General features: G+C 40.7%; 1 protein-coding gene across 1 annotated transcript in view; it reads left to right on the top strand.

Moving 5' to 3' along the window:
- The first annotated feature begins 18,496 nt into the window (after window positions 1-18,496).
- Window positions 18,497-26,880, top strand: part of YTHDF2 (YTH N6-methyladenosine RNA binding protein 2) — a 221,653-nt gene continuing 213,269 nt past the window's right edge. The window contains exons 1-4 of the mRNA XM_044059983.1: window positions 18,497-18,801; window positions 19,566-19,590; window positions 20,315-20,400; window positions 24,505-26,082. Coding sequence (XP_043915918.1) covers window positions 18,775-18,801; window positions 19,566-19,590; window positions 20,315-20,400; window positions 24,505-26,082 — 1,716 coding nt within the window. The 5' untranslated portion in view covers window positions 18,497-18,774. The remainder of the gene's footprint in view (window positions 18,802-19,565; window positions 19,591-20,314; window positions 20,401-24,504; window positions 26,083-26,880) is intronic.

Genomic DNA, 26,880 nt, shown 5'->3' with positions numbered 1-26,880 from the left:
AAACAATACTAATTTCATGTACTTTAAATTACACCCTGACTGAGGAAGGAGGTCCATTTCTATCATGGTATTAGAAACCCAAAAGACTTGGAGAAATTATACCTACATAGTAAACATACCACTGCAGTTCTTAGAGTGATATGCAATAGCACTCTAATCTTCAGTGTCAAGGTCCACAAGAAATCTAAGGTAATAACAGCAAACAGCTGGGTCCAGATGGCATCACAACTAAAATGTTATGCCTGGCTTTTGTACATACATTTTAATTTAAAGCATGTGCGCCCCAACTAGGGTTACATACACCCACTTCCTGCAGCCTACCAGATGTCGATAATGGCCAACAGGAAAAAAGGGGGTGTGGCAGATTTTTGCATAAATACATATCTAATAAATGTTCTCGTATAGACAAATTAGATTTTTTAAGTCCACCCTCTTTCATTTTAAAGTAGATTGTAACAGCAGTATTGCATCATCGTACCAACACTATTTCTAAACTATGGATGCTGTTTTACAATTATCAACACCTCTAAACACGCTGAGGAAGGGATGATTATACTATAATACTTAGCAAAAATAGGTACATGCATGAAGTACAAAATCAACCATGTGATTATTTCAGCCGTTTTCCTAGAAATATAGCAGTGCATCATATTTACCTGTTAAAATAAAGTGTTTCAAAACATCATTTACTCGGCTCTTTACTGTTTATGTTACATGAATGACAAAAGCAAATATTTATGTAATGCATAAGCATTCTAAGCTGTTGAATTTGTTTTGTTTGCTAGTTTTAAGATACTAGATAAAGATATAGGGAATGTGAGGTAAAATGGGTAATTCTACTTTCCTTTGTCAGCTCATATCCCCCTATCATTTTATAAAACCTTTATCCCCTTGTACAACTAACCTTTTTACCATTCCTCGTTTTCCTTTATACTGTAATCCCCACTTTATGTTTCAAGTTCTTTCTGACTTTATACATCTCATTTACATAATCTTCACCACTCTTGTAACCAGTATTGCTATCAGCAAGTATCCTAATATTTACCCCCACTACCCTTCACCCATCAGCTATAAAATGCCTGTCTCTCCATCTTGTAGCTTTAATTATTATCTACCTTCTGACTCATGTATTCCTAGAACCCCTCCTTACCCAAGTCATATCTAATGTCTGCTTGTCACATATATGGTGCATGAATTGTTTGCACATTAAATGTGCAGGTGCACCAAGGGTTTTTATAACATCAAAAACTGTAACGCTGCTGGCACACAGAAAATGGCTACCACAGAAGAGCAAAGATTTCCTTTCAGCCTCACAAAAAAGGTGGATGGAAACATTTAAAGCTTTTGCACTTCCAGACTCTCTTTTATGGTAGTCACTTACTGATGCTAGTAATGCTCTAACATAAGACTAAAGCTTAACAGTAAGGAGTGCTTAAACAAAACTTATTAAACACTTTTCTGATGTCAGTGTAATCACTGCACTATAGTGTAACAGCATATAGTTTTTTTATTAGTAATCAGATAAAGTATACATAGCAGTTCACAGCACAGCTACAGGCTCTATAATGATGTATAACCTCATTATAACAAATACAGTATTCATCACTGTTGTGCTCTGCTGCCACCAAGCAGCATGACATTGTTTCATGTTAGCTTGCTAGTCACCTTAAGGCTGTATGAGGCAAGAAATGTACTAAATTAAATACAGCCTACAGCTCTGTTGTGCTGTGCACCAAATGAAACTACTGTACTTCTTACTACTGAAAAATAACTGTACTAGGACAGCGCAGTGGTGCAGCAGTAACATTGTCACCTCACAGCAAGAGGTTCTCCGGTTCGATTCTCGGCTGGGACGCCTTCTGTGTGGAGTCAGCTTGTCTTCACTGCATTCGTGTGAGTTTTCTCCAGGTACTCCTGTTTCCTCCCACATTACAAAGACATGCATCTACAGCATTTCTCCCTGGCCTCCGCTGAAAATTGGCTTAGTTCCATTTCGGACTTCCCAGTAAACAAAATGTTAAATAAATAAAATAAATAAATAAATAGAGTACCTTTACTATCACTTTGCACGTAACATAGTGAGAGAGAACGTATGAAAGCATATCCTTCCTTGTGGGCTATCCACCCACAATCAAGCAGAGAGAGAGAACGTAAGAAAGCGTATCCTTCCTTGTGGGCTATCCACCCCAATCAAGCAGACTTGTGTAAAATGAACATATGGCTTGGATGTCTTTACTAGCATGAATATGAATCATATTCCTCTCTCTAACAAAAAAAAAAAAAAAAAAAAAAAAGCACATGATACAAGACACCCCATCACTGCACTGCAGAGATCTTTTTTCCAAGAGAACAGCCTTGCTATCTTTATATTCAAAGCATGTTTGCTTACATTTAAGCAGCTTGGTATTACTCACACTGAGGTCTATGCCATTCATAGCATGCATATGACACATGACCGGACATACCCAAATGCAATCTACAAGTACGGACTGAGTCAGATACTTAAAGCCTGAAAAAAAATAACTGTGTCTCAGCTCATCCTTAACTCACTAGTTTCTAGAAAGTGAGCCTGAGCAGAGCTTATGCTTGAACCAACTGTGGCTTGTCCACCTATAGTTACTGGTTCATATGTTCACTAAGAGTCTGTAACACCACTGTCTTTAAGGGAGATATTTTTGAAGAAAGCACTGGATGCAGCCACAATTCTGCTGGATTGGCTTTGGAAAGCAGCATTTTCAAAATGCCTGTTGTCAAAACATAATACAGTTTGCTATATACCTAGAAAGGGTTTGCTTGGAAGAGCCATTCCTTACCTCCACAGTTCGAGAGGAGGCTTACAGACATTCTTCTTAGAGACTCTTACACTAGTTTTATGCAGAATGAGAGATGGAAGATGGGAAGGATCTTTCTCTCCTAGTTTCTGAACTTGCAAATGAAAGAGAGAGATAAGTGGACTGAATTAAGTACATTTCTGACACGACTTCCAAGATGAAATGTGGCTTGGTACGAATGGATATTCATCCCTTCTGAAAGGTCACGCATGATTCATACAGTTGATGTTCTATAGTTGAAAGCCTGTTTGCAGAGATGGACACCAGGAAAAGCATTTTCCAAAAGACAGTTTTTAAATCTGCTGAACCAGTGCATTTAAACTGGTATGGAGAAGCATGCAGTTATGAAATTTAGTAGTCATACAGGAAAAATGTTTATAAAAGGTGGCTAGATATACAGAAATTCTTTAAGGAATTGCTTGATAAGCTGATTGTGTTCCACAGTCCTACCCTCCCCACAAGGCCACTATGTGCAGAAATACACATTTGCACTTTCACCATGGAATAAGTGAAATCTAAATAATACAGGTGTCCAAAATAAATCAGAAGCACCTGTGGACTAAAACTGGGATGACATAGGATGCCTCAAACCCAAAAGAAGAACCCTCTTCCATCTGGTAGAGTACATCTGTCAAATGGAAGGCTTCCTGGTAGCATCATTCACCTCGACACCCTGTCCAGAAGATCCTGTTGGATCAGGATGTCTAGTAAGACTAAGGCCCTAACGGGTTATCTGGCACCAAAACCATGGCAAATTTCCCAGGTACAGCTCATGCTGTACCAGAAAGATATCATTTACTGCTAAAGATTAACAGCATGAAATATCACTCTTCTTGGCCACAAAAGTGGTAATGGGGATTAGTAATGATCCTGTTTCCCAAACTTTTCAGATATAGCATTCCCTTCACTGCCTTGAAAACCAGAAGGATAGCTTGTAGCTCCAATCTGTTTATGTCTAGCAACCCTCTGTGTGGGAGTGAAGCAATTCCCTTGAACCATGCAGGATCAAAGATTAGTTCCCCACCCCATCAATGAAGCAGAAAGGAGTGGCACACCAAGATTATGAGAACTGTCCACCATTTCAGGCCCCAACTACAGAGATCTGATGCCAAATCAAAGAGTGCATGTTCACTGTGCAGCTATTGACACCTCACTGTTCATTGCATCAACCACATACTCAGAAATGTGAATGGTATCATGAAGAATATGACAACCATATGGCCTAAAACATGTAAGTATATCTGGACCCTCCACTGTACTGCCTACCATGTTATAACAGCAATGACCTAATGAAACTTTGCTGCTGGCAAGAATGACAGCCAGTGGACAGTAACCAACTCCATTTCAGTTCAGCAAGAGCATCTTCTGAGATGCAGCAGAAAGTACTTCCCAGTTTACAGTCACAATCAAGGACTCTGGCAATGCAACTGCTGCTCTCCAAGGAAGCTATCATACAGCCCTTCAATAAGGCCAGCAGTAGCCACTCTTCCAGGTAAGGCACTACACAGATTTCCTTCTTTTGCAAGGGTTCTGTCATTACAGACAGCATCTTGTTGAGCACCACAGATGCAGAGGTCAAATGGCATCAATTTGCAGCCAAAGTGATGCCTTATGTGACGAAAGGAGATCCTGCCTGCACAGCTGGAATTTTGTAAATAAGTCACTGGTGAATATTGAAATTATTTGTACAAGATGCTTGTGTTACAAATGTAAATGTCTTAGAACTGTATGTCATGTGTGTATATCAAACTGCTTGTACAGACGTGTGTTGAAAAAAGGTATTTGCAAAGTGCTGTTTGAAATGTAACCACGGTGTGCCCTACTAGAAGAGAACAGAAATGTACATGCACTGTAACTGTTTAAATGTATATATGTTAACAGTGGAAACTGGAATACAGGAGGTTAACCTCAGTCCAGCAAACTTTAGAAAAATATCCAAAATTAAATTACTTTATAGGTTACGCAATAAAGAGACTATCTCTCAAGTTTTCAATGCAGCTAGTGACACAGAGTCTGTATTAGGAAGCTTTCTGTATTAGCCTTGGAGTAAACTAATTACCTCTTTTTAAGCATGCAATTATTTTATGACTTCCAGCATCTGCCAAAGATCTGAGCAAAAGCCCTTGTTTTTATACTTTTACAGGCAGATGCTAAAGACCGTCAGCTTCTAGTAATGGGGTTTAGGCCTGGGAACTAGAAGTCAGATGACCAGAAATGATGTCAGTCTGCAAACTATCCCACCAGTAATATTTTAGATATTAATTTGAGAAGTCTTAGTGAGACAGAGCATTCTACATTCTGTCTTGGACCAGACAACAACAAGAAAAAACATTCACTACATCTGCCTTGCTCTAATGAAGTTACGTTTCCAGGGAATAGTATAATTCTCTTAGATTCAGTCAGGAATATAATAAAGCTTAGTTTAGATGTTTTTCTTTATTTGTGTGAGCCTGTACTGCAATGTTAATTTTAAATATTTCTTGTGGTCTTGAACTCTGAAGTCACTGTGAATATATAGCTAGTATTGTCTTGTTATTATTAAATATAATTTAAACATTTCATTGTGGCTAATCTGTGTAGAGATATTTGAGAGTACTTGCATATTTATTTGGTGACACTGTGTGAGCCACTCCCAAGAGCCATGCTCTTGGTCAAACTACCATTTGTATTAGTATTAATATTACACAGTAATATTGGACACCCTTTGTTAAGGGCCTTAAAGTAGCTGATAAGGAGTGACTGGTGGCAGTGAAAACTACCTTATGGTCTGGGCAGAAGTGGGCATAGCTAGTTAACTGTCCTAGCCTTTCCCAGGTGTGTGTAAAAATCAAAACCCAAAGAGAGAGTGTGTGTGTGTGTGTATGTGTGTCAGCTACTTAGGCAGGGACACGAAGCACAGGTTGGACAAAGAGGGGGGCTGGGGGTCTTGACTCTGTCACTCAGCTGGGATCTCAACTCTATAGCTATGCCAGTTGGGAGTCTTATTGGGGATCTGGAGGAAGAGGGAGAAACCAGCCCCAGACTGACTTTGGTCTCTGTGTGCTGTTAAGGGAAATTGCACCTAATGCAGAGAGCTGTGAGATACTGTGAGAGTGTACTTGTTATCCTCTCAATTAATGTCCCCCACTGTTGCCACTGGTGAGGATTGAGGCTCCTTGATTACTGGTCCATTGGTGGGTCATCATACCTTACCCAGGCTGAATTGAAGGGATTTCCAACAGGAACCCCAGACAAAGATACTTTAAAAGTTGTTAAATCATGTTCAGTGACATCATCTGGGTGCCATTTTGCAATACAGAGTCACCATTCAAAAGATTGTATTCAATATGTGCTTGATGAGGCTGTAAAGATCCTACATTGGTCAGAAGCTTTCTATCATATTTAGAATAAGACAAAAAGCAGACGCAGAATGCTTGACCATATTCACAATGCAGGTCAAGCTCTACAGTCCCTTTGGGGTATGGCATGTAGGATTCTCTCAAGAGCACCATGGAGACAGCTTGGTCTCAGAGGAGCCCTCTTGGAAGGGACTACAGTAAACTCTCAGTCAACCGGCACCCATGTTGATTGGTAGATGCCGGATAACTGTAGTTTCTCCTTGCGTGAGAGTTACTATTAAAAGTAGGCCTCACTAATACTGTACCCTATACTATATTTGTTTGGTTTGACTTTTTCTTAGGTTGGAGACAGAGGTTATTTGTTGCCATCTTCCTTTTTAAAACTCTAAAAACATAAGGTATGTTTCTGCAGGGGGGAAACAAAGTGCAACACATGAAAATTGGACTGTATTTCTTCGATTTTTTTTCTGGTTGCTTGAGTTCCGGTTAACTGAGAGTTTACTGTAATACCACTAAGGTGTGGTCAGCCAAGACCACAATGAAAATCCACTGGTGCCTAAGGATGACTCCTTACAGCTAAAGCAAACTTAGATACCACTTCCTGCCATGGACATCTATAGAAAACAGACAATTTTGCAAATGCAGGGTGGTCAGAGTCATCCCTCTAGACAGCTTTGCCAGCTCAACCAGAGAAGCAAGACCTCTTTATGTTTAAAAGCCATCCTTGATGTACAAGAAGGCTTCTGCTTGTGAGGATGGACAGGCCTAGGCAAAAGTTGTGGCATGGATATTACACCATGTTTCAGTCAATAATTCTATTTCAGAACTGTTTTTAATTCAGCAGGCTATTCTCCTATAAGCCATGATTTTGTCCAATGATGCAATCATAATGAATTTATCCAACAATGCAGTCATGATACTGGATATATTATCTGCAGTGCATCTAGTGCAGCAAAAATCTAACAATGTCTAACACGACCTGTGCAGCAGGACTAGATTTTCTCCCATATCACTGAAAACAAAAGTATCATAAGAATGTTTTCATACATATTATCCCATGCAACCCTCAGCCTTACCCCATATTCTTCTGTGCGTGGATAACAACAAAAAAATACTTCTGTGCATACATATCTTCAAAACATTTCCATTCCAAAAAAACTTCCATTTTCAATTGTCTTTCATATCTAACATCCTGCTTCACCAAAGTACATCCTTATATTTCCAATTTACCTATTGTTCTCATAACACAACACAAGCCCTTCACAAGTCTAATCATATAATCCAACCCAATTGTGTTCCTTTGTATCATGGGAGTTTATTAGGAGGGGATATGTTAGTTAGGAAGTTTCTAAAGGTTATGTGGGGAGTAACTATCAGAGACACAGGGGCCAGACACTGATGAATTTCCAATTTCCCATCCATTGATGAAGGCTACAGTTTAGTTAGGGATGGACTGATTCATATAGATGGGGAGCCTATTCCACAGCACTGGGATCCTCCAGGATACATTTGTCTCACCAACATGTCTTATGTCACCATCAAAATCTAAATCCTTGGATCTAGTGGTTCAGATGCTGTTCATTTCACAGATGTGCAAAAGATCCATCAGAGCTGGATCCAAAGATGCCTGGTATGCCAGGCGTAGATTGCCTCTCAGTAAACTGTAGAAGACAGCGTATAGAGATAGGGCTTTAAAGTGATTCATATAGTACAATGTGCTTATACCCTGGATTCACCTGGTAAAAAAACTTTGTGGGCATTCCAACTATTGCATATATCAAGTCAGGTACTTGTCAAAGGGGGCATTATACTCAATGATGGGTCTGATAAGGGCCCAAGTGGCACTGTGACTTCCTTGTACGTGGATGCCATGCTCTTACTTCTATGTTGGGTGACAGAATTATTTTCTTACAACCTTGGTTAAGTGTTGCTCAAAGGTCAGATTACTGTCTATAAATGTCTCCAGATCCCAGACTACCAGTTCAACTCTTAGGGGTGTCTTATCAATGGTGCAATTAGCTTGTGTGGCAGTTTCCCAAAAGGCACTATAATGCATTTCTTGTCATCAAGTTTTAATCCATGGCTTTGGCACCAATCATTTGTCTTTGTAAGAATCTTTTGTAAGATGTTTGCCTCATGAGGGAATCTATCATAACTCCAAAACTGCTGTCATTTGCAAATTTCATCAAAGGCCCCTTCTTTATCTCCAAGAAATAGATGTCAAATAGGAGCAGTTCCAACATGCAGCTTTAAAGTACCTGTGGTGACCAGTCTCTTGGTGGAGGTGGTATCACCAATCCTGACTTCCTGTGAGCCAGCTGGCAATCCTGTGAGTTATGTAGGTGTTTATGCCCAGTTCAGGGAGTTTGTCAACTATACCCAAGTGGAGTATTTTACTGAATATCTTGGCCAGGTCCAAGTAGGTGGTATGCACCATTTTCCTCTCATCCATTCCCTGGTGACCTTCTCAAAGAATTCCACCAGATTTAATAGGCATGATCTTCCCTTGACAAAGTCAAACTGTTTGGTGCAGTGGCTGAAGGATACCTATATCTTTGTTGATCATTTCCATGGTAATTCATTCCACGGCTTTGCTTATTAGACTAGTCAGACAAATAGGTCTAGAGTTTCTGGGGTTAATTGGTGATCCACTCTTGTGAAGTGGGATAACTGTTGCAGTCTTCCATTCTTGTGGTACAAAGTCAGTTTTGAGGCTATAGTTGAAAAATAACAAGTGGTTCTGATAGGTCATGTTTCAAGCTATTTAGGAGGCTCTTGCGACATTGTTAGGGCCCACTAAGGCTGTGGTTTTGGCCTTAGCGAGTGCCACCAGGACCTGCTCCCTGTTAATAGTTGAGGGGTTATGCTAATAGGTATTTCATGGAGAGAGGTGGGAGTAAGTAGAGTTTGAGTTGAAATTGTCAGCCAGCAAATTCAGTATTTCACTCTGCTCAGTGAAGGTGGCACCATTGATCACCAGTTCGGCACACTGATGTTTACTGCTTCTGAGGTTTTGAACATAGGTGTAGAATACCTTGTGGTTGTCTTTAGCTTGTAAGGATATCCTAGCTTCATAATTTACCTTGTTAGACTTAGTCTTCCTAGTTTCCAGTTTAGGTTAATTAGAAAGCTCTTATAATTATGAGAGTTGCTCTTCCTGTTAGCCATGACTTTTTTCCTTTTTTTATATACCCTATTAAGGTTGGAATTCCACTAGTGTGGTTTATTTTGAGCTTATTTCTAGTAGGTACAGCAGCCTCTATACAGCCATTTACATGGCTGTACAGGCTCTCTGTGAACAATTCAGCATACACTGCTGTGAGCTTGGGGTTGGTAGGGGCATTGAATTTTAACAAACTATCACTTAATAGGATGCAGTTTGCTTAGAAATAGCTCCTGACTGTCACAGGGTATGCTGCAGTTACAGAATTGATTTTTTATTTCAAAGGAGACCACTTTGTGGTCTGACCTCACCAGTGGGGACATGACGTGGGGGTGGAAGTGGGAGATGGGATGCAACACTCTCTCATATTGGTGAGCACCAGGTCCAGTATATTTGAACTCTGGTGGGTGTGCACACCATCTGGCCAAGGGTATTTGTGTTGGAGTTCAGGAATCATTGTGTCTGTGAGTATGAGTCAGTGTAGGTTTCCCAGTCTATAGAAGGGAAGTTAAGGTCTCCCATGAATAGAGTATTTGGTTTAATGGTGGTTGTTTCCAGTAGGTCTAGGTACAAGCTATGGGATTCTAGGGACATCGAGGGTGACCTGCAGCTTGCTAGGATATGGTGTGGGACTTTGTCTATGGTGATTTGCATGTGGATAAATTCCAGGGCATTGTCCTGTTTAACCAACGTACAGTTATGCTTGTTGCTAATATAGACTAGACTCCTCTACCTTTTGTTTCTGTCTGTGCAGTTGATAGTTTAAATGTGTGAAAGGCAGTGATACCTTGTACAGCTAGAGAAATTTCTGTGGCTTTAAACCATTTGTTGGTAACTGCACAGATGTCTATATTCTCCAGAGTGACAGGAGCTTGTAAGGTGTGGAGTTTGTTTAGGCTCCTTGCATTCAGCAGGGACACCTTTAGGTTTTTTAGGGTTTTACTTGCTATGTTGGTAGGTTTGCCAATTTACCATTGCCCAAAATACTCTCTAAGTGAGTGGGTAAAGTTTTAGTCAGTATTCAGAAACCTAGGGAAGACAGGTGCAGACCATCCTTTGCAAATCAACATGGTCTGTTAACTATGTTCTTCCGTACGGACAAATACTGAATCCCCAGGAAAGATACCAGAACTAAGCCAATTATTAAGGTCAGTGATCTTTTGCTCATATTGTGACATCATCCTTGGTGAAGGTAAAATGCTGCTCAATGCAAGGCACATACCTGCCTGAGACACAGAGATCAACAATGATCTCTCTTCACATAGTCCAGGGAAGAATGTCTCTGGGCATTAATGCACATGGACTATGACAGAATCATACTCGTACCTGCAGTATTGAGTGCATGTGTAACTTGGTGGATCCTGGCTCCAGATAAGCAACTGTTATCTTCTCATTGTTCAGTCTAGTGAGTGCGGCTAAATAGGCTACACCGAGATTTAAACTCACACCCAGGCAAGCAATACTCACTTTGCCAAACTGCTTAACCAGCTGTGCTAATGGACATTGTTAATCTACTATACACTCCATTGATTCAAAGGCATGGAAATGCCACAGCATTAACAGTGCAATCACCATATAAAATCATAACACCACAGTTTGTACCAAATTACTACCTGTATAAGATTTGTGCACTCTTTATTCTACCCTTATCAGCATGACTCCATCAATCTGCCATACAAGCTCATCAATCACCCTTCATAGCCAAGAAACTACCAACTGGTGTCACATTCCCAGAATTTCAAAAGCTACCTTTTCTATCAAATGAAATCACCAAGCAAGTCATGCAACCTCTTCCTCTGTATTGAGATTTCAGTTATGTAACTTAAAATATAAATATTATACAAACTAATTATTTTATCATATAAAGCATCCATTCCTAATCCTACATAAACTCAGAAACAGTAGAGAAGGAATGCTGATAACTAAAATTTAAGGCATGGAAGCTTCAAATTCAAAAACTACAGGAGGGCAAAGCAGCCTCTCACTCAAGATATATATATATATATATATATATATATATATATATATATATATATATATATATATATATAAATAAACATTGCTATATATAGCCAAGCCATGCTTGGTTATATTTTTTTATGCATACATTCTTTATAAAATCTATACTCTGCCAGCTCTGGTGGCATTGAGGGATAAAAACCCTAACCAAATCTGGAGTTTACTCAGTGGATCAGGTGCCAAAGGAAAGGATAGGAGTGAAGGGGATTACAATCATTCACCTTTGTCAAGAAAGAGGTGGGGCATATGTTTGGGTTGTTTACCATGAAAGTGTAGAATGAAGGTTCGGTAAAAACGGGAATGTCAAAAGTCATTTGGCAGCTTCCCGTATTGCCAACCTTCAATTTTGCAAGTGTTCTGTGCAGCAAATGCCACAGTGCATTCAGACATATGTGGTGGATGGTTCGACTAGCGATCACGGTACAGTGCCTATCGGGAACTTACCCTTTTCCCCACTGTAGTGCGATCTCGGAGTTGGAATATATAATTTGCAGGGGGACGAGCCCCCCTGCATAAACATTAAGTCACGTGATTTGCAGTAATGAACTGCAAAACAAAATGTCGAAAGTGCAAATGCGATTTTGTCACTAAATGCACTTCAAAATTTTGACCTAATTAATATGCAGGAAGTGAGTATTCAGAGTCGATATATTGCATGGAATATGTTGCGTCATTTGCACGTTTGATAGTAAGCTGTTTGGGTTATATACATACAGTTCATCCACTAATCTCCCCGGTGGAGAATCGAGAAATGAGCACATTGTGCTCATACAAGTTTGCAGAGTAATTTAATGGCTTGCATCACTCATGCAAGTGAATAACAGGCACATGCTATACCCACTGACCTCTCCCTCCTAGGAGAATATACATTGGGCATGCAGGGGGGGGGGGGGTCAGAGACACAACCGAAAAGCCAATGATGACTGCCATACTGATCGTCCTTCCCCACTGGTTCTCACCTCTTGTAGGGGAAACAAACAAATCAGTTGGATGAAAGGGATTTAGTGATTGACAGGCAGTTGGAGAGTGGACAGGTGACACAAAAAAAAAAAAAAAAAAAAATCGCTAGCCGCTTTTATAATTTTCTAGCAGCAGCATTACAATACAATAACTTTTACATATTTAAATTAATGTTTACAAGCTTCCCTAAAATTAAGGAATATGTATGCCTGCCCTCCATGGTGCAAAGGAATGGAGGAATGGAACCCTGACTGTGATTCAGTAAGCAGTCCTGACACTGAAGCAGCCTGGCAAGGAGTGGGTGGAGGGAAGGGTCCGTGGCCTTATCACCTCTCCCAGGAGGAAGGAGGGGTTAGCATGTACTCAAAGGCACGCAGAACATTGCAGTCTCTTTGGTGAAGACTGGAAAGACCACAGTTCTTGCTGTGGGGAGGGGAGGAGCTGGGCTGCTTGAAGTTAACTTTTCCTGCTGAAGTGAGGGGGTGCCACTTATGGATAGTCTATTGCATGCCCCTCTCTGAGTACATGCAAGGTTATGGATATGGAGAAAAAAAAAAGTGTTTCAACTACCCATGATGGCTGCCTGCCTGGAGGCAGACCTTTCCTAGTGAGCTCATGCCCAGTAATGGGAATACATGTGCAGATTAATTGAAAGAGGATGGCTGGCAGGTAGCAAGAAAAGTGTGGACTACAGATAAGGGATTGTAAAAATATGTAGAAAAAAAAGTGAAATAGCAATATTCAATCACATTCAAATCATATTAAAATATAATATGTAAATATAAACAACTTAATTATTCAGATTAATATACATGGATAGCCACTGAGGTTACCAATGTTGGTGGTAATCTATACCTAAAAAAATCTCATTTTATTTCAGCCCAATTTATAGTATTCACTCTAAGTAACATTTCTGAAATATCCTTTCAGTTTAGAACAATATATAATTAATCAAAACACACATAAAAGATTAAGGAATAGGCAAACATCTAAGCAGGAAACCTAGTAATGTATGGAACATGTAAAATAAAACACAATTAAAACAACAATTTACTTAATGTGTCTTTGCTGACCAGGAAAATCTGACTGGGCAAATTCATTTTCAGTGAAGACCTTGGAAGAAGTAAATCTAGCAATGTATGAAACATTATTAAAACATCACCACTACTGAAAACCAAATTATAGGTTATGAACAGACATGCAGAAACATAGATGCTCATTACTACACATTGAAACTCACTAATATCAGAAAAAAAACAATAAAACTGCATTGATCACAAAAAAGAACTAATGTTTTCATTTTGTAAGAAAACACACAAAACCTTCAGACAATTTATTTGACTAGTGGTGTTGTTAGGTAAAGGGTTTTTTAGTAAAGTAATGAAGAATATAGGGGTTAGAAGAATATAGGGGTTAGAAGTAGTGGCAGAGATAGAGTTAAGCGCACATAAGTAACAATGGACAGGGGACTTTATCCCTCAAATTACCCTACGTGTGTGCCAATCCTAACCTAAATCTGCCACTGCCCCTAACCCTACCTTACCAAAACCCTCTTCCCTAACAGTAACACTATACAAGACAGTCATTAATATTTACTTCAAATACATACACAATACTAAAGCCATCACTGAACTTAACTCTTACACTAAACCTAACCTGGAAACACTCACACTGCATAACCGACACAAAGCACTAAACCTGCTCCCTTCCCTAGGCCTAACTCTAACCATAACCAGCAAACACTCACATACACACTCCCACAACAGGTGAAGATGGGCATAGTACACAGTGGCACTGGCTGAGAGGCAGAAGCTGGTTCATAGCTATGGGCCAGAATACAGCAGTGCACAGTAAATTAAAAAGATGCATGCAAACCTGCACCCAAGCTATGCTCATCCATGCGAGCATGTTAACAGTGTGCATTATTAGACAAACTAGCCAAGTAACAGAGTACAGAAAGCGGGGCCCAGTGGTCATTTGCACAGGTGGGGAAGGAGACAGTGTCAAGTCTCATCCACATGAAACTGTGTGGTAATGTGAAAGAAATGAACTTGGTGCTGTCTGTGTGTGTGTAAGGAAGATGTGTGCGTGTCTGGGGGGTTAGAGTATACTGGGTAGGGAGAAGCACTGTTGCCGCTGCTGTGCATGTTTGTTGATCTGAGCATCGTAGAAGTACATGTGTATGATCAGACAGTCTCAATAGCTGTTACAGCACTGAAGTAAGCTCCTATGGACAGGCCCAGAGCACCCACAGGCATCCAAACACAGCCCCCACCCACGAAGGCAGTACCCCTCCTGGGAGGGTGAGACACACTATCCAGCCCTTACCTAGGAGCACTGCATGAATTTGAGTAATGGCCTGTACCATGCATATCTGCAGCATGAGCTCCATGTCCTTGTGGACGTTCACATTTTACAATACTCACATTGGCTGGTGGTGTGCAAGTGGTGGCATTGCAGATGCCTATTGTTGGCCTCCTCCTTCCACACTAGTCCTTAACAGTGAAAACAGAAGAGGTGTGTGGAAAGTGTGCCTGTCAGCATACACACACTCACTGTAACGCATGTACCATCTGAGCAAGGAATGAGGTATAGTTAGCCTATCCTTCTATGATAGCTCTGCATGTTCTCTTGGCATAGCAACAGCTAGCTCATGCGGGGGCTGGTACCAATGGCATCTATGGCCACCAGTACATCTACCCACCTTCATTGTACTTAGTGGAGCTGGCAGCAACCAAGTGAGAAAGCACCACAGAGGGCGACATCCCCTGCTGGGTAAAACTACCTGTGCTTCCCTGTCCTTCATGTCTTCCAGCATCTCTGGGGTGGGTTCCAAAGGCACAGAGGCCACATCCACTGACTGGGGTTAGGATCTGGATTTCACATTGTCTGTATCCAAGCACTGACACCTTAACACTCAGCCATACCACATTTCGACTACAATCATTGTCAGAATCTGGGTTATCTCCACCATCAGGGCAAGCGGTATATCTACAGTGGAAGAGATTGATAAAAACATCACCTATGAAGGAACCAAACTGAAATACCTATAGTTAATGAGACTAATAATCATTACTTTAATCCCAGTAAATTACTAATGCAAGAGTACAGTGATATTATGTAAAAATAAACTTTGTACTGGTAGCCTTTTTCTTAGAAGCCCTGGTATTCTTACATAAAGAATTCTTAGTACATATAATCAGCAGTACAATACACATTTACCCATCATACAGTTAGCTAACAAAGAATATGTACCCAAGGTATCTCCAACAGAGATTCTCAGAAGCCAGACTATTTATTTTTATTTACTGGGGTAGTGCACTGATCTCAGTGAACCATTTGCACACACAGCCCGGGTGAATGAGACCACATAAAAAAAAATTAAAACATATTTACAGATACAAGACTACGCTATAAAACATATACATATTTACAGATGCAAACATATGCTACAACATTTAGTTCAAGAAGCAATTTATAAAGTTAAAACATGGATGGAAAAAAGGAATCAAGTCTAGCCAAGCTTTTTGGATAAGATGTAAACATAAATGACTGAGATGGCTTACTTTACAGGGATAGCTGTATATCATTATGTAAGAGAGGCATAAAGACATTAGAAGAAGCAAGTGCTTATAGTTCTAGGAAAGGATACCAAAGGGAGAAGACAGAGAAACTGAGAGATAAGCACATCAAGGGAAGAGGAAAGAAAAGAGAAAAGTGTGAGAGATGCAAAGAGAAGAGGAAGGTAGGATGAATGAGAGGCCGTAACAGGATAACAACATGAGATCAGGAAAGATACAATAACCATAAAAGGTGTTTGAGAGAACTGCATGGTCCGTGTAGTGTGACCTGTATGAGGGCAGCTGCACTATGGATGAAAAGGTGTCCCTTGAACTGCTGTTTGAAGACAAGAGTACATTTGAGGTCTCCGATTAAGACTGGAATAGAGTATCTAGTTGTATTTGGTCCACTTGTGTTTCTACCTCTTTTGTTCTAATCTTTCTGAAGTGGAATAAAGGAATGTAAAGGAACAGTTGAATGTATAATCTAGCTCCACTCCAGTATCCAGCACTCCACTGTTGCCTCTTCTTGGGGACTTAACCCCCCCCCATGCAGAGAACAAAGGAACACCTCAATCTCTTGTTATCGCTGGTTCAGCTGACAGACCACCTCCCTTCACCAGAGGCTCCTGTACTAGGCGGGTGGTATGCACAGTGGGCAGCTCCTACGTCACTGGCCTGGTGTTTGACTTATTCATAGTTTCTGCATTGGCCACGTGCAATATTTATGTCATCCACCATTTCCCAAAAGGCACAGTTAAAATAAGCCAGTCAGACTGATCATCCAACAACCACAAAGGACGGTCTGCAGCAACATCTTATTCTCTGCATGTTAGAACTTGCATTTGTTGATTGCAATTGGCAAGCATCTTGCAGCGCAAGAAGGAAAAATAACATATGTGAGGACGAGTACATCAATAGGTTTCATATGTTCACCTTCATATAATCTAATGCCCTGAATGCTGGAGATAGGCGCCTATAATGTGGACTGTAACACACAACCCTACATACCCATAAACATTTTTATGTATATTTGTAATACATTGTGACTCTCAAGTAAAAGGACAGCAAAGACTACATGGCATATTAAGCCTACAGTTGACAGCATCAAGCAATGGCATTCAGTAAAACTAACATCTGTAATGACTAACAGTGGCTAACCTTCCACATGACATATCTTGACAGCAAAGAATTGTAGACAGAAATATCAAAGATGAATACCTACACACATACACACAAGGACAGTGGTCGCAGAAACAGACCTAATGTGTTTAAAGGCAAATTGGTTTCAGTAACTGCAGAGGTACCTCGTTCTGAAAGAAAAGCCTTTGCATTTCATTTGCAGAATGTGTCAAAGCAGGTGGAAAGAACTATTGTGAATCTGTATCCTACAGGTGTTGCTTCCAAAAGCACATTCTTTTTCGAGTAGAAACACAATCTGCTAATGCAGCTAAATTCAGGCACTAACTCATCAATATATTAAATAATGCATTTCAACCATGCTGTGAGCTTCCTAGTTGAAGCGGTCAGTAAACTGTTAAGTGTTCCACGTTTAGAGGAGTGAGGTACCTGGTACCTCTCAATATATTAGTCCAAGAAATTGGTCATAACCTACAATAATGGGAAACAAATACCCAAAATAGGATATCATAAATATTGCTCTTATAAACTTAGAGAGTTGCAAAAATAACAGAATTTGTATTAGCATGCAATTATTGAAGGACGTGACGTCTGAAACTAAAATTTATTTAGGGACTGCAATCCTCAGTGATTTGCCAGAAAGACTACAGCAAATTGTTACGAGCAGCATGCATACCTGTCAACTGTCCAGATTTTTGCCGCCTATTTTGGTCTGTTTCTCGTTCAGTTTGTTGTTTTCTGGCAATAACTGAGAATTGAAGTCACTAAATAACATACGTTTGATTTTCACACAATGTTCTTTAGAAAACACATCATAACACAAATCAAATATTCTAGCAACTTTCCAAGTTTATAAGATTAATATTTAAAATATGTGGCTATTTTGGGGGCTTTGCCCTCCTCCCTCCATTATGTTAGACTTTATCCAGATTTCTTGCAATAAGAGGTTGAGAGGTACGAGGAGCAGACCAAAGCTATAAAGCAAAAATAGGGACAATTGAGAGATATGCCGGAGTGATCTATACTCCTATCACAAAAATAATAATCAGAAGGGTCTTCTCTAAACACTATTTTCTCATAATGCGCAACTCTCCAAAACAGTGCCACAGTGAGCACACAGGCACACACAGATGGGCTTGGTTAGCGACGTTAAGTACATACCAGACTTAAAAAAGAAAAAAAAATTGCAAAAAAGAAGTAAATTAACTGACACACACAACCTGAAAACCAGAACAATATTTGATAAAATTAACCATAAACAACCTAGAATATATTTTTTCTAATTCCATTCAACTTTTTATACCACCAAAAAGATCAACAACTAACTCAAAGCCTCCAAAAAAAAGACAATACGCTCTGTTACTCTGATGCACTAGAACTTGTAAGGAATTTATAGAAAATCATCCAAGTCAGCAGGGGCGCTGCAAATGCATAGCCTTTTTCTTTTACTTCCTTATTCAATTACGTAGCAACTCACCAGAGTGCAAGACATAGAGCACATGCCTTCCCGTATCCACCTCCTCCTCCTAAAATCTTTCCACACACACGCCACCATTTCTGGAGCCGCGCGGTTAGCTCCGCCCTGCCGTGATTCTTTGTGTCGCGAGCGCAGAACCAACAGCCCGCCATTGTGCAAGTGAAAGCGAGCGAGCGCAGGCCTGAAGAACGGTGTAACGCGAGAACGGAGAGCCAGCTGCCGCCGCTTCTTCCCACAGCCCGATCGACGCTTTGCGCCAGCTAAGGGCCGCTCTGGGTAGAAAGAAATGTCCGCCAGTAGCCTCTTGGAACAGGTAATTGTCCCCATTTTGGCCCACCCAATGTTGAAGTGTAATCCTGCTATAGTGCTCGCTTCTGTTATCCACAGCAGGGCCTCTATTGCTTGTCCGCCATGGTACGGGCTTCCTTAGGTCTGTAATATATTTCCCTTAACCAAGGGCTGTGATTGTAGTTCCGGGAAATCTTGTAAGCAATTGGGTCTGCGGGAGAAGATTGATGTCTGAGATGGGCCTGGACGATTTTTATAAAAAGAGTACAATCGGGCCCTTGTTTGGGTGGGGGGCCGTTAGTGGAGTGTTGGGGAAGATTTGATCCGGCATTATGATCGAAAGGGAGGAAGAAGGGTTGGATCTTTAAGAATATAAATAATTGCCTTCTTTGGCAGGCCCAATATCCGGCACGTCAGTAGGAGACTTGACATTTTTTTTGGGGGGGGGGGGATGAGAAAGGGGCAACTGAATAGGAAGGGTTGCTATGATTGCTGAAGTTGCCCTGTCAGGAAGTAACCATACTATGTGGGAAGTGTGTATTAAGTGATGCTGCTGTCGGGTAGCCTACTCCGGCATTAGAGGGAGGGCGGGACTAATTGGATGACGAGGGCTTGGCCCGGTACTGACAAAATAAAGTGTTTGAACTTGTCTGGTGACCCGATGGAAGATAATGTTGTGAAACCTCGTATTTTCGAATTGTCAATGTTGACAATATTTCTTTTTAATGCTTGTATTTTTTTTTTTTTTTGTACGCTTCCGGAAATGCTGGTCGACTTTGTGTCACACAGAGACCGAAAGGCCAAGGAAGTAAAGGTAACAAATAATTTCTTTAAGGCATGTCTACATGCATTTAGTGTGTAAGTCTAGGGCTTGTGCTGTGCTGAATAGTGCGCTGCTGAATTGATGTTTTGAAAGCACGTTTAGTACGATAGTAAAGGACAGAGTTGGTTCACAATTAATGGTAAATGTCTCCTGGTCAATTTAACAGACGTCTAGTTTTTCTTTGATGGTTTTACTGTACTCTGGCAGAGATTTTGTACGATATAAAATTGGAGTTGGGATGTCACATTGCCAAGTATTCTCAAGGTAGTGTTTATAAAGTGTCTACCTGAAAGGATGTACTAGCCTTGGATTATCTTTCCACCCTGTAAGCTAAGTGCCTGACATGCATGCATTTATCCCTAAACGGCACTGTTAAGAATTCCAGTTCTGGTTACCATCAATCACCTCACTGCTCCCCCCCCCCCATGTAGCTTATTAGCATTGGTCATGGAAGTGCATTGTTTTCCATTTGTTTACCGGGGTTAGTCAGGACACAATGTGACCTTTTTCAGCTGAAGCCCCTGGGAGAAGCTCCAGATAGTAAAATATAAGAAATGACTTAAACATGTTTGTTTTTGTACAAAGAGCATAGAACATATAAAGAGTACAATCAGAGTTTTGCAAATGATGTAGCATCAAATTGGATCCCATGTTTTTAGTATGGGGGTTGAACTTTTTGCATGTGGCTGAATGTTTGAATCCTTTTTTCTTTCAGTTTCAGTGCAAAATGGAGCTGTCCATCAGAAAGATTCGTTAAACGATGATGACTTTGAACCTTACCTCAATCCTCCAGCTAGACAGGTAAGTAGATGGAGAAAAGTTTTGATGGGCCGTTCTAGTGAGTTCTATTTATTTTTTTTACCACCAGTTTAACTTTTTAAAAATGGGTACTGTGTGTTGGTGACCAGTCTTTTTCACTGGTAGGCTGTGAAGCAGTGGCTTGGTTTCTAATGGTTTCAGATTCTGGTCACATTTTTGAGTTTGAGTGGTATAACTGTTTGTTTGCAATACAAAGGTGTTTTTTTTTTTTTTCAGAATCTTTTGTAAAGCCATGTTTTTTGACTTCCACAAAGATGATATCATTGTCACATTAAGAATAGTCTTGTGGTTGTGCAATGTTCTCTTCTAGAGAAGAGAACAGTGGGCCATGTCATATAGCTGTAGTGATTACCATTTTTCTTTTTTGTTTTAGTCTTCATGGGGGTAGCTTGTTGATGGGGGGGGGGGGGGGGCGGTTGTGTTAAGTGGCAATATGTTTAGTTTTGGTTGTGGGTTCAGCTGCTACAGTATTTTTTTAGTTTGAAATGATGGAGCCCGGGCAGAGGCACAATTAAAGAATATTGGATGTTTTTATAGGTCTGCTTGTCCCTTATGGAAAAGCTGTATTTGGTTAGGTGAGTCAGTTAGTAATGAGGATGGGGATAAAGAGAAAGTTGAACATTGATTTCAAAGTGGAATAAAACTGTAGTAGATCTTTGTAGTAGAAAATGTGTAGGTTGTATTGAAGTAAATGACTATTGCCGGTGCACTGTGCATTCTCTAAAGAGGTGGTTCTGTCTTGGTGAATATTTTGGGTCACTACCTGGAATTTTAGTAAGTGCCTTCTAAAGGTGCTGTTTAACAGGGTAAGGGGCTTGTGCAGTCCCAGTATAGGTTGTGAGGGCACAGTAAACACTTGTTTTTGGGTGGTGGGGAAAGTGCCCCCCCCCCGTTTCAGTGTTAATACTTGAAACATTGTATTGTAATGGACAGACTGGAGTCTCTTCCAATGTCAATTTTTATTTGGAGTGCCAAATTGTCTACAAAAAATGTGAGCTGCTTGTGGCGTGCCCCCTGCCCTCCTTATTTTGTATGCAAGGCAGCTTTATAGACTAGCAGTATTGTTGCTGTCTTCGTTTTTAATTTTTTTCACATGTATGTAGCAAAGCTGGGCTCAGCCTTGAATTAGCAGTTATGGTGCTGTGTTTAAGAATCATGGGTAGTGACCATGGTGATGGAAGTCTGGAGTGTACTTATTCTGTTTTGTCACTAATGGCATACCATATAGTCTTATTGACTGGTCTATGGATATCAAGTTTAATGTTCTGTTGTGATCTTTACATGTGTAAAGGGAGTATGTTTCACTTATTTCCTCTACTGTTTGTATATGTGCATTCTTGCCCTCTAATAGTGGCTCAGTTTTCAGTGTTCCCTTTGTGCTCCTTTCCAGGAGGGTAAGATGTTGACTGGGACTTGCCTGTAGTGGACCCACCTCTTAAGTGTAGGCTGCTGTTAGTGGTGGTGTGATAGCTTAATTGATACTTCAGTTGCATAATGGCTTACTTTATAGGGATGGGGGTAAAGGAGATGGGGGGGGTAAAGGAAGGTTAACTAAATGTCATGAGTATTTTCTTGCAGGGCAGCATGGTGTAGTTGTTTGCATGAGAAGTTATTTTAATGACTGTTGTTGCTTGTCTTACTCGTTGGAACTTTGTGCATTTTGAATTTTCATAAGTTTGTGTAAGCAGTAAATAAGCCCAAGTGATAACTGTCTTTACAACCTTTTCCATTTACTTTTGTATGAAACCTGGGGTTCGTGTTGCATTTAACTGAATCTCTGTGTGGTAGTATTCTGGTTGTCTCCACCTTTTGTGTGGTGTATGTGCGACCATTCTGAGGGCAGTCAACACCTTCGCTCTGCCACTCCTCCCCCCACCCCCATTTAGTACTTTAATATTCAGAAGTCTTGATTGTAGTAATATGGGTTAAGATGTTATCTGAATTACTGATGTGCTTTTTTATTTGGTTGTGGCCATCTTATTTTGATATCTTATTTGACTGTAATGGGTGGACAGTTGCCTTTTTATCACTTCTTAACTACATTGGGAGGGGTCTTGAGAGGAAAGGGCTTTTTGAGCAACTGAATATCTCTGGTAGCTCTGTTTTGCTGAACAGGTAGCTGGTACCAGCGTAAAGTGCTAATAGTCCTGAGACTTCATGGTGGCCATTCTACAAGTCGTAGGGCAAACATAGAGGCACACCGCACAGTCACTTAAAGCATTAATGTTCTCTTGCCCAGTCTCCTGCCATGCATGCCATATTTTTGGGCTTGACAAAGTTGTTGATACATTTCTCCTGTCTTGTTGAAGCTGATCTGTATATTTGGAACCGCGTAGAAAATACCTTTGTTGCATGATGGGCTCTCTGGTGGTCCAGTATCTCAGGAATCTTGTGTTGTGTAGAATAGATGTGATGACCCTGGGTTTGTTATACTAGCTAGTCTAAGCTGTAGGAAGAGGGATATGATCTAGTAACCAATTTCATTACTGTCATTCTGGAATGGTAACTGATGTGGCTGTGGGAGGGTGAATGTTATTGCATGGAATTGGTATTGGCTCTATGGTGGTTCATTATATTGCTCTGGGATGCATTACAGTGCTCTGGGATGGTGCTCCAATACTTGAGGGATATACTCAGTCTAGCTTAATGAGCTGATGTCCAGTCCACAATTGATGTTAAAGGCTGGCATAGACTTAGTCTGCTAGAACACCCCCATCTCAGTTTTAGTTTGAAAGCTTCTAACTTTCTTGATAGCACTGGTTGTACTGAATCATTTTTGTCTGTGTAAGAAATGTTTTGAGTTAAACATCTGTATTAAATTTTCAGTATCCCAACATTTTGTTGGTTAATGTTTTTGTATTTTGAGTCCTTACTAACTTGCATGTGTATTCTAATCGGTCACATACTATGTTGTCATTCTTTTAACTCTTCATGTGTTGTCTCTGGGGAAAATGGGCCCTGATCAATAGGCCTATTCCAGTGAACAAAATGTAAGTTACTGGCAAAGCATCTGTGTTGTGTGTGGCTCTAACACTGGTGACATTTTGCATCTTAGTTCAGGTGAGTTTTATTCTGCAGTTACTGGTTTTAATTCTACAGTTACTGGTTTTAATGTTTCTAAATTGGCAAGCTGTACATGAAACTTTTGAGTGGTTTTAGATGACCTACTCAAACCGGTTTTCATAATTATAGCAGTACAACAGTCTGCTTGAAGCGTTGGTTGTTGTATTGATACTTGTGTTTAAATTTTACTAGCACTAATTTTGAGGATAGTGATGTGCATGATTGCATGAACTGTTTAGCAAATCTGTGCTGTTAGACCTGGAGGAGGTGGTGGCGACAAAATTCTGTAAGATAAGTTTTCTTAAACCTTGCATGCAAACCTCCATGCCTTTACCTATTGTTTTCTATGTCATCTTTCTGTGGGATTTTCTACAGGTGCCTCCCACCCCCTCCTTAGCCTGAGCTTTGCTGGTGGCACAAGTGCGTAGATCATGGAGAGAAATATCTAACCCTGCAAAGGTTATGGTTTCTAGGACATGTTCTCCATTCCACACATCATTTGGTGCAGGCTTGGTCAGCACAGCACTGGGGAAAGCAGGCTCTGAGACCAGTGTCTGTGGGAGTATGCCCATCCAGACTCCTGTGGTGTTAAGGGCTGGAACACCATTCTTTGTCATAGATGACCATACTGCTCAGGAACCCACATTTTTGTTTTTAGGAGTAGTTGCAAAAGTAACTGCCAAGCTTGCTGAGGATGAAGTAACATCCACCCTGTTAGGCAAGTAACTGTATAATGTAATACTGAGGAATACTGAAGAATACTGAAATTAGTTCTACTTGTAAGAATGTCTACGCCTCAGCCTACTAAACGGAAGAAGCATTCCCTTAAAACAATGTCAATTTGAAGATGTGTAATGGTTGGGAATCCCTTGGCTACATGTTTTAATGTTTCTGATTTGGGTAATGAGAGTATTGGAGCTTTTGTGGGTGTGTTAAGGACTGCAGTGTTCAAAGGGTGTACTCTAGTTATGTTCCATGTACTTGGCAGCCTCTAATTGCATTTTTTTTCTTGCATTTTTACAGAATAATGCCTATACTGCTATGTCGGACTCTTATATGCCAGGTTACTACAGTCCTTCCATTGGGTTTCCATATTCCATGAATGAAGCAGCGTGGTCTACAGGAGGTGACCCTCCAATGCCCTACTTGACTACTGCATCTTATGGACAGCTTAGCAATGGAGAACATCACTTTCTTCCGGATGCAATGTTTGGACAGCCAGGAACTCTTGGGAGCACACCCTTCTTGGGCCAGCATGGTTTTAATTTCTTTCCAAGTGGAATTGATTTCTCAGCCTGGGGAACAAACAGTTCTCCGGGACAGTCAACACAAAGTTCTGGCTATAGTAGTAGTTATGCATATGCACCCAGTTCGCTAGGTGGTGCCATGATTGACGGACAGTCTGCTTTCTCAAATGAAACGCTTAATAAAGCACCTGGTATGAACACAATTGATCAGGGAATGTCTGCATTGAAACTGGGCAGTACTGAAGTTGCCAGTAGCACCCCTAAAGTTGTTGGTTCTGCTGTAGGCAGTGGAGCAGTTACTAATAATATTGTTGCCTCCAATAGCATGCCACCTGCTACTATTGCCCCACCAAAGCCAACATCATGGGCTGATATTGCAAGCAAACCAGCAAAACCACAACCGAAGCTGAAAACTAAGAGTGGAAATGGTAGTTCCAATCTCCCTCCTCCACCCATTAAACATGACATGAATATTGGAACTTGGGATAACAAAGGGACTGTGGCAAAGGCTCCTCCTCAGGCCCCTGTACAGAACGTTGGTCAACAGCAGAATCAGGTATCTCCACAGCCAGTAGGGCAGCAAGCTGTTAATGGGCAGTCACCACCTCAGCCTGCTCCTGGACAGCAGCAACTGTTGGCACAGTCCGGTGTGCAACAGCAGCAGCACCAGCAGGCCCAGCCAACCCGTTGGGTAGCACCTCGCAATCGTGGAAATGGATTTGGTCAAAATGGGGTGGATGGTAATGGAGTGGGACAGTCTCAATCAAGTTCTGGCTCTGTTCCTTCTGAACCTCATCCTAATTTAGAGAAACTGCGGTCAATTAACAACTACAATCCTAAGGATTTTGATTGGAACCCTAAACATGGTCGTGTGTTCATCATTAAAAGTTATTCTGAGGACGACATTCATCGATCTATTAAATACAATATATGGTGCAGCACAGAGCATGGTAACAAGAGACTGGATGCAGCCTATCGTTCCATGAACAATAAAGGCCCTGTTTACCTTTTGTTCAGCGTCAATGGTAGTGGCCACTTCTGTGGTGTGGCGGAGATGAAGTCCGCTGTGGACTACAATACCTGTGCAGGTGTGTGGTCCCAGGACAAGTGGAAAGGACGTTTTGATGTGAGGTGGATTTTTGTGAAGGACGTTCCCAACAGTCAGCTGCGGCACATTCGCTTGGAAAACAACGAGAACAAACCAGTGACCAACTCCAGGGACACCCAGGAGGTGCCGCTGGAAAAGGCCAAGCAGGTTCTGAAAATCATTGCCAGCTACAAGCACACCACATCTATCTTTGATGACTTTTCACACTATGAGAAACGTCAGGAAGAGGAGGAAAATGTTAAAAAGGTAAGTGATGGGGATTTCATCATTTTAAGGTAAACATGCGCATTCATTGTCCCTCCTTGGGCTGAGACTCTGGTACTAGTCACTGTTTCAGACAGTTATTGTATATATAGATTGCAGTGTGAGCCTTCTTGCTTATAAGGGAGGCTTGCTGGAGTAGGTTCTGAAATAATCCCAGATATGTGGGAAGAGCAGTGTAAACTTCTAGTGCTGGATCACTTGAAGGGATTTTTCTTTACTTTCTGGCTGGTTCACTTGCAAGTTAATGGGCCCTGACCATGACGCCAATAGTTGATTTGTCTTGAGTGTAGCAGCTTGTACTGAATCAGCATCACTCTCCAGTACAATTATGGGGGTACTCACTATGGGTTTCCTTCATTTCCATTGCCAGGGTAGAGTGCATTGATTGGTGATGCCTGTGTCAAAGGTTTTAGCATAGTGTCTTAAAAATTGTTTTCTTCTATTTGTTAATTTGCAGAGAACTAGTTTTAATCTTTGGCTGGTTTGGCTCAACTTTCTATCTTGCCTGCTGGGTTTATTGTGCTATTTTTTGACTTTTATACCGCATCTACAAAAATTTACCTGTTCTTTACACACTGTTTAATTGTCTAAGTAGGTAAGCTGTCTGTGTGACTGCATAGTATGAATGATTCATAAATGTGTAACTAAAAAGTGGTGTGTGTACAAACAAGTTAAGTTTGATGCCTTACCATAACCCTTTACTCTGATTTGATCCACATTCTTGTATTCTGCTATTGTGGTGACAGTATTAACAGTTTAACAAATGATCCAAATTATTTC

This window comes from Protopterus annectens, chromosome 1.part2, assembly GCF_019279795.1.
Source record: "Protopterus annectens isolate FY-2018-M chromosome 1.part2, PAN1.0, whole genome shotgun sequence".
Classification (NCBI taxonomy): Eukaryota; Metazoa; Chordata; order Ceratodontiformes; family Protopteridae; genus Protopterus; species Protopterus annectens.
This window is presented reverse-complemented; position numbering and strand designations above follow the sequence as displayed.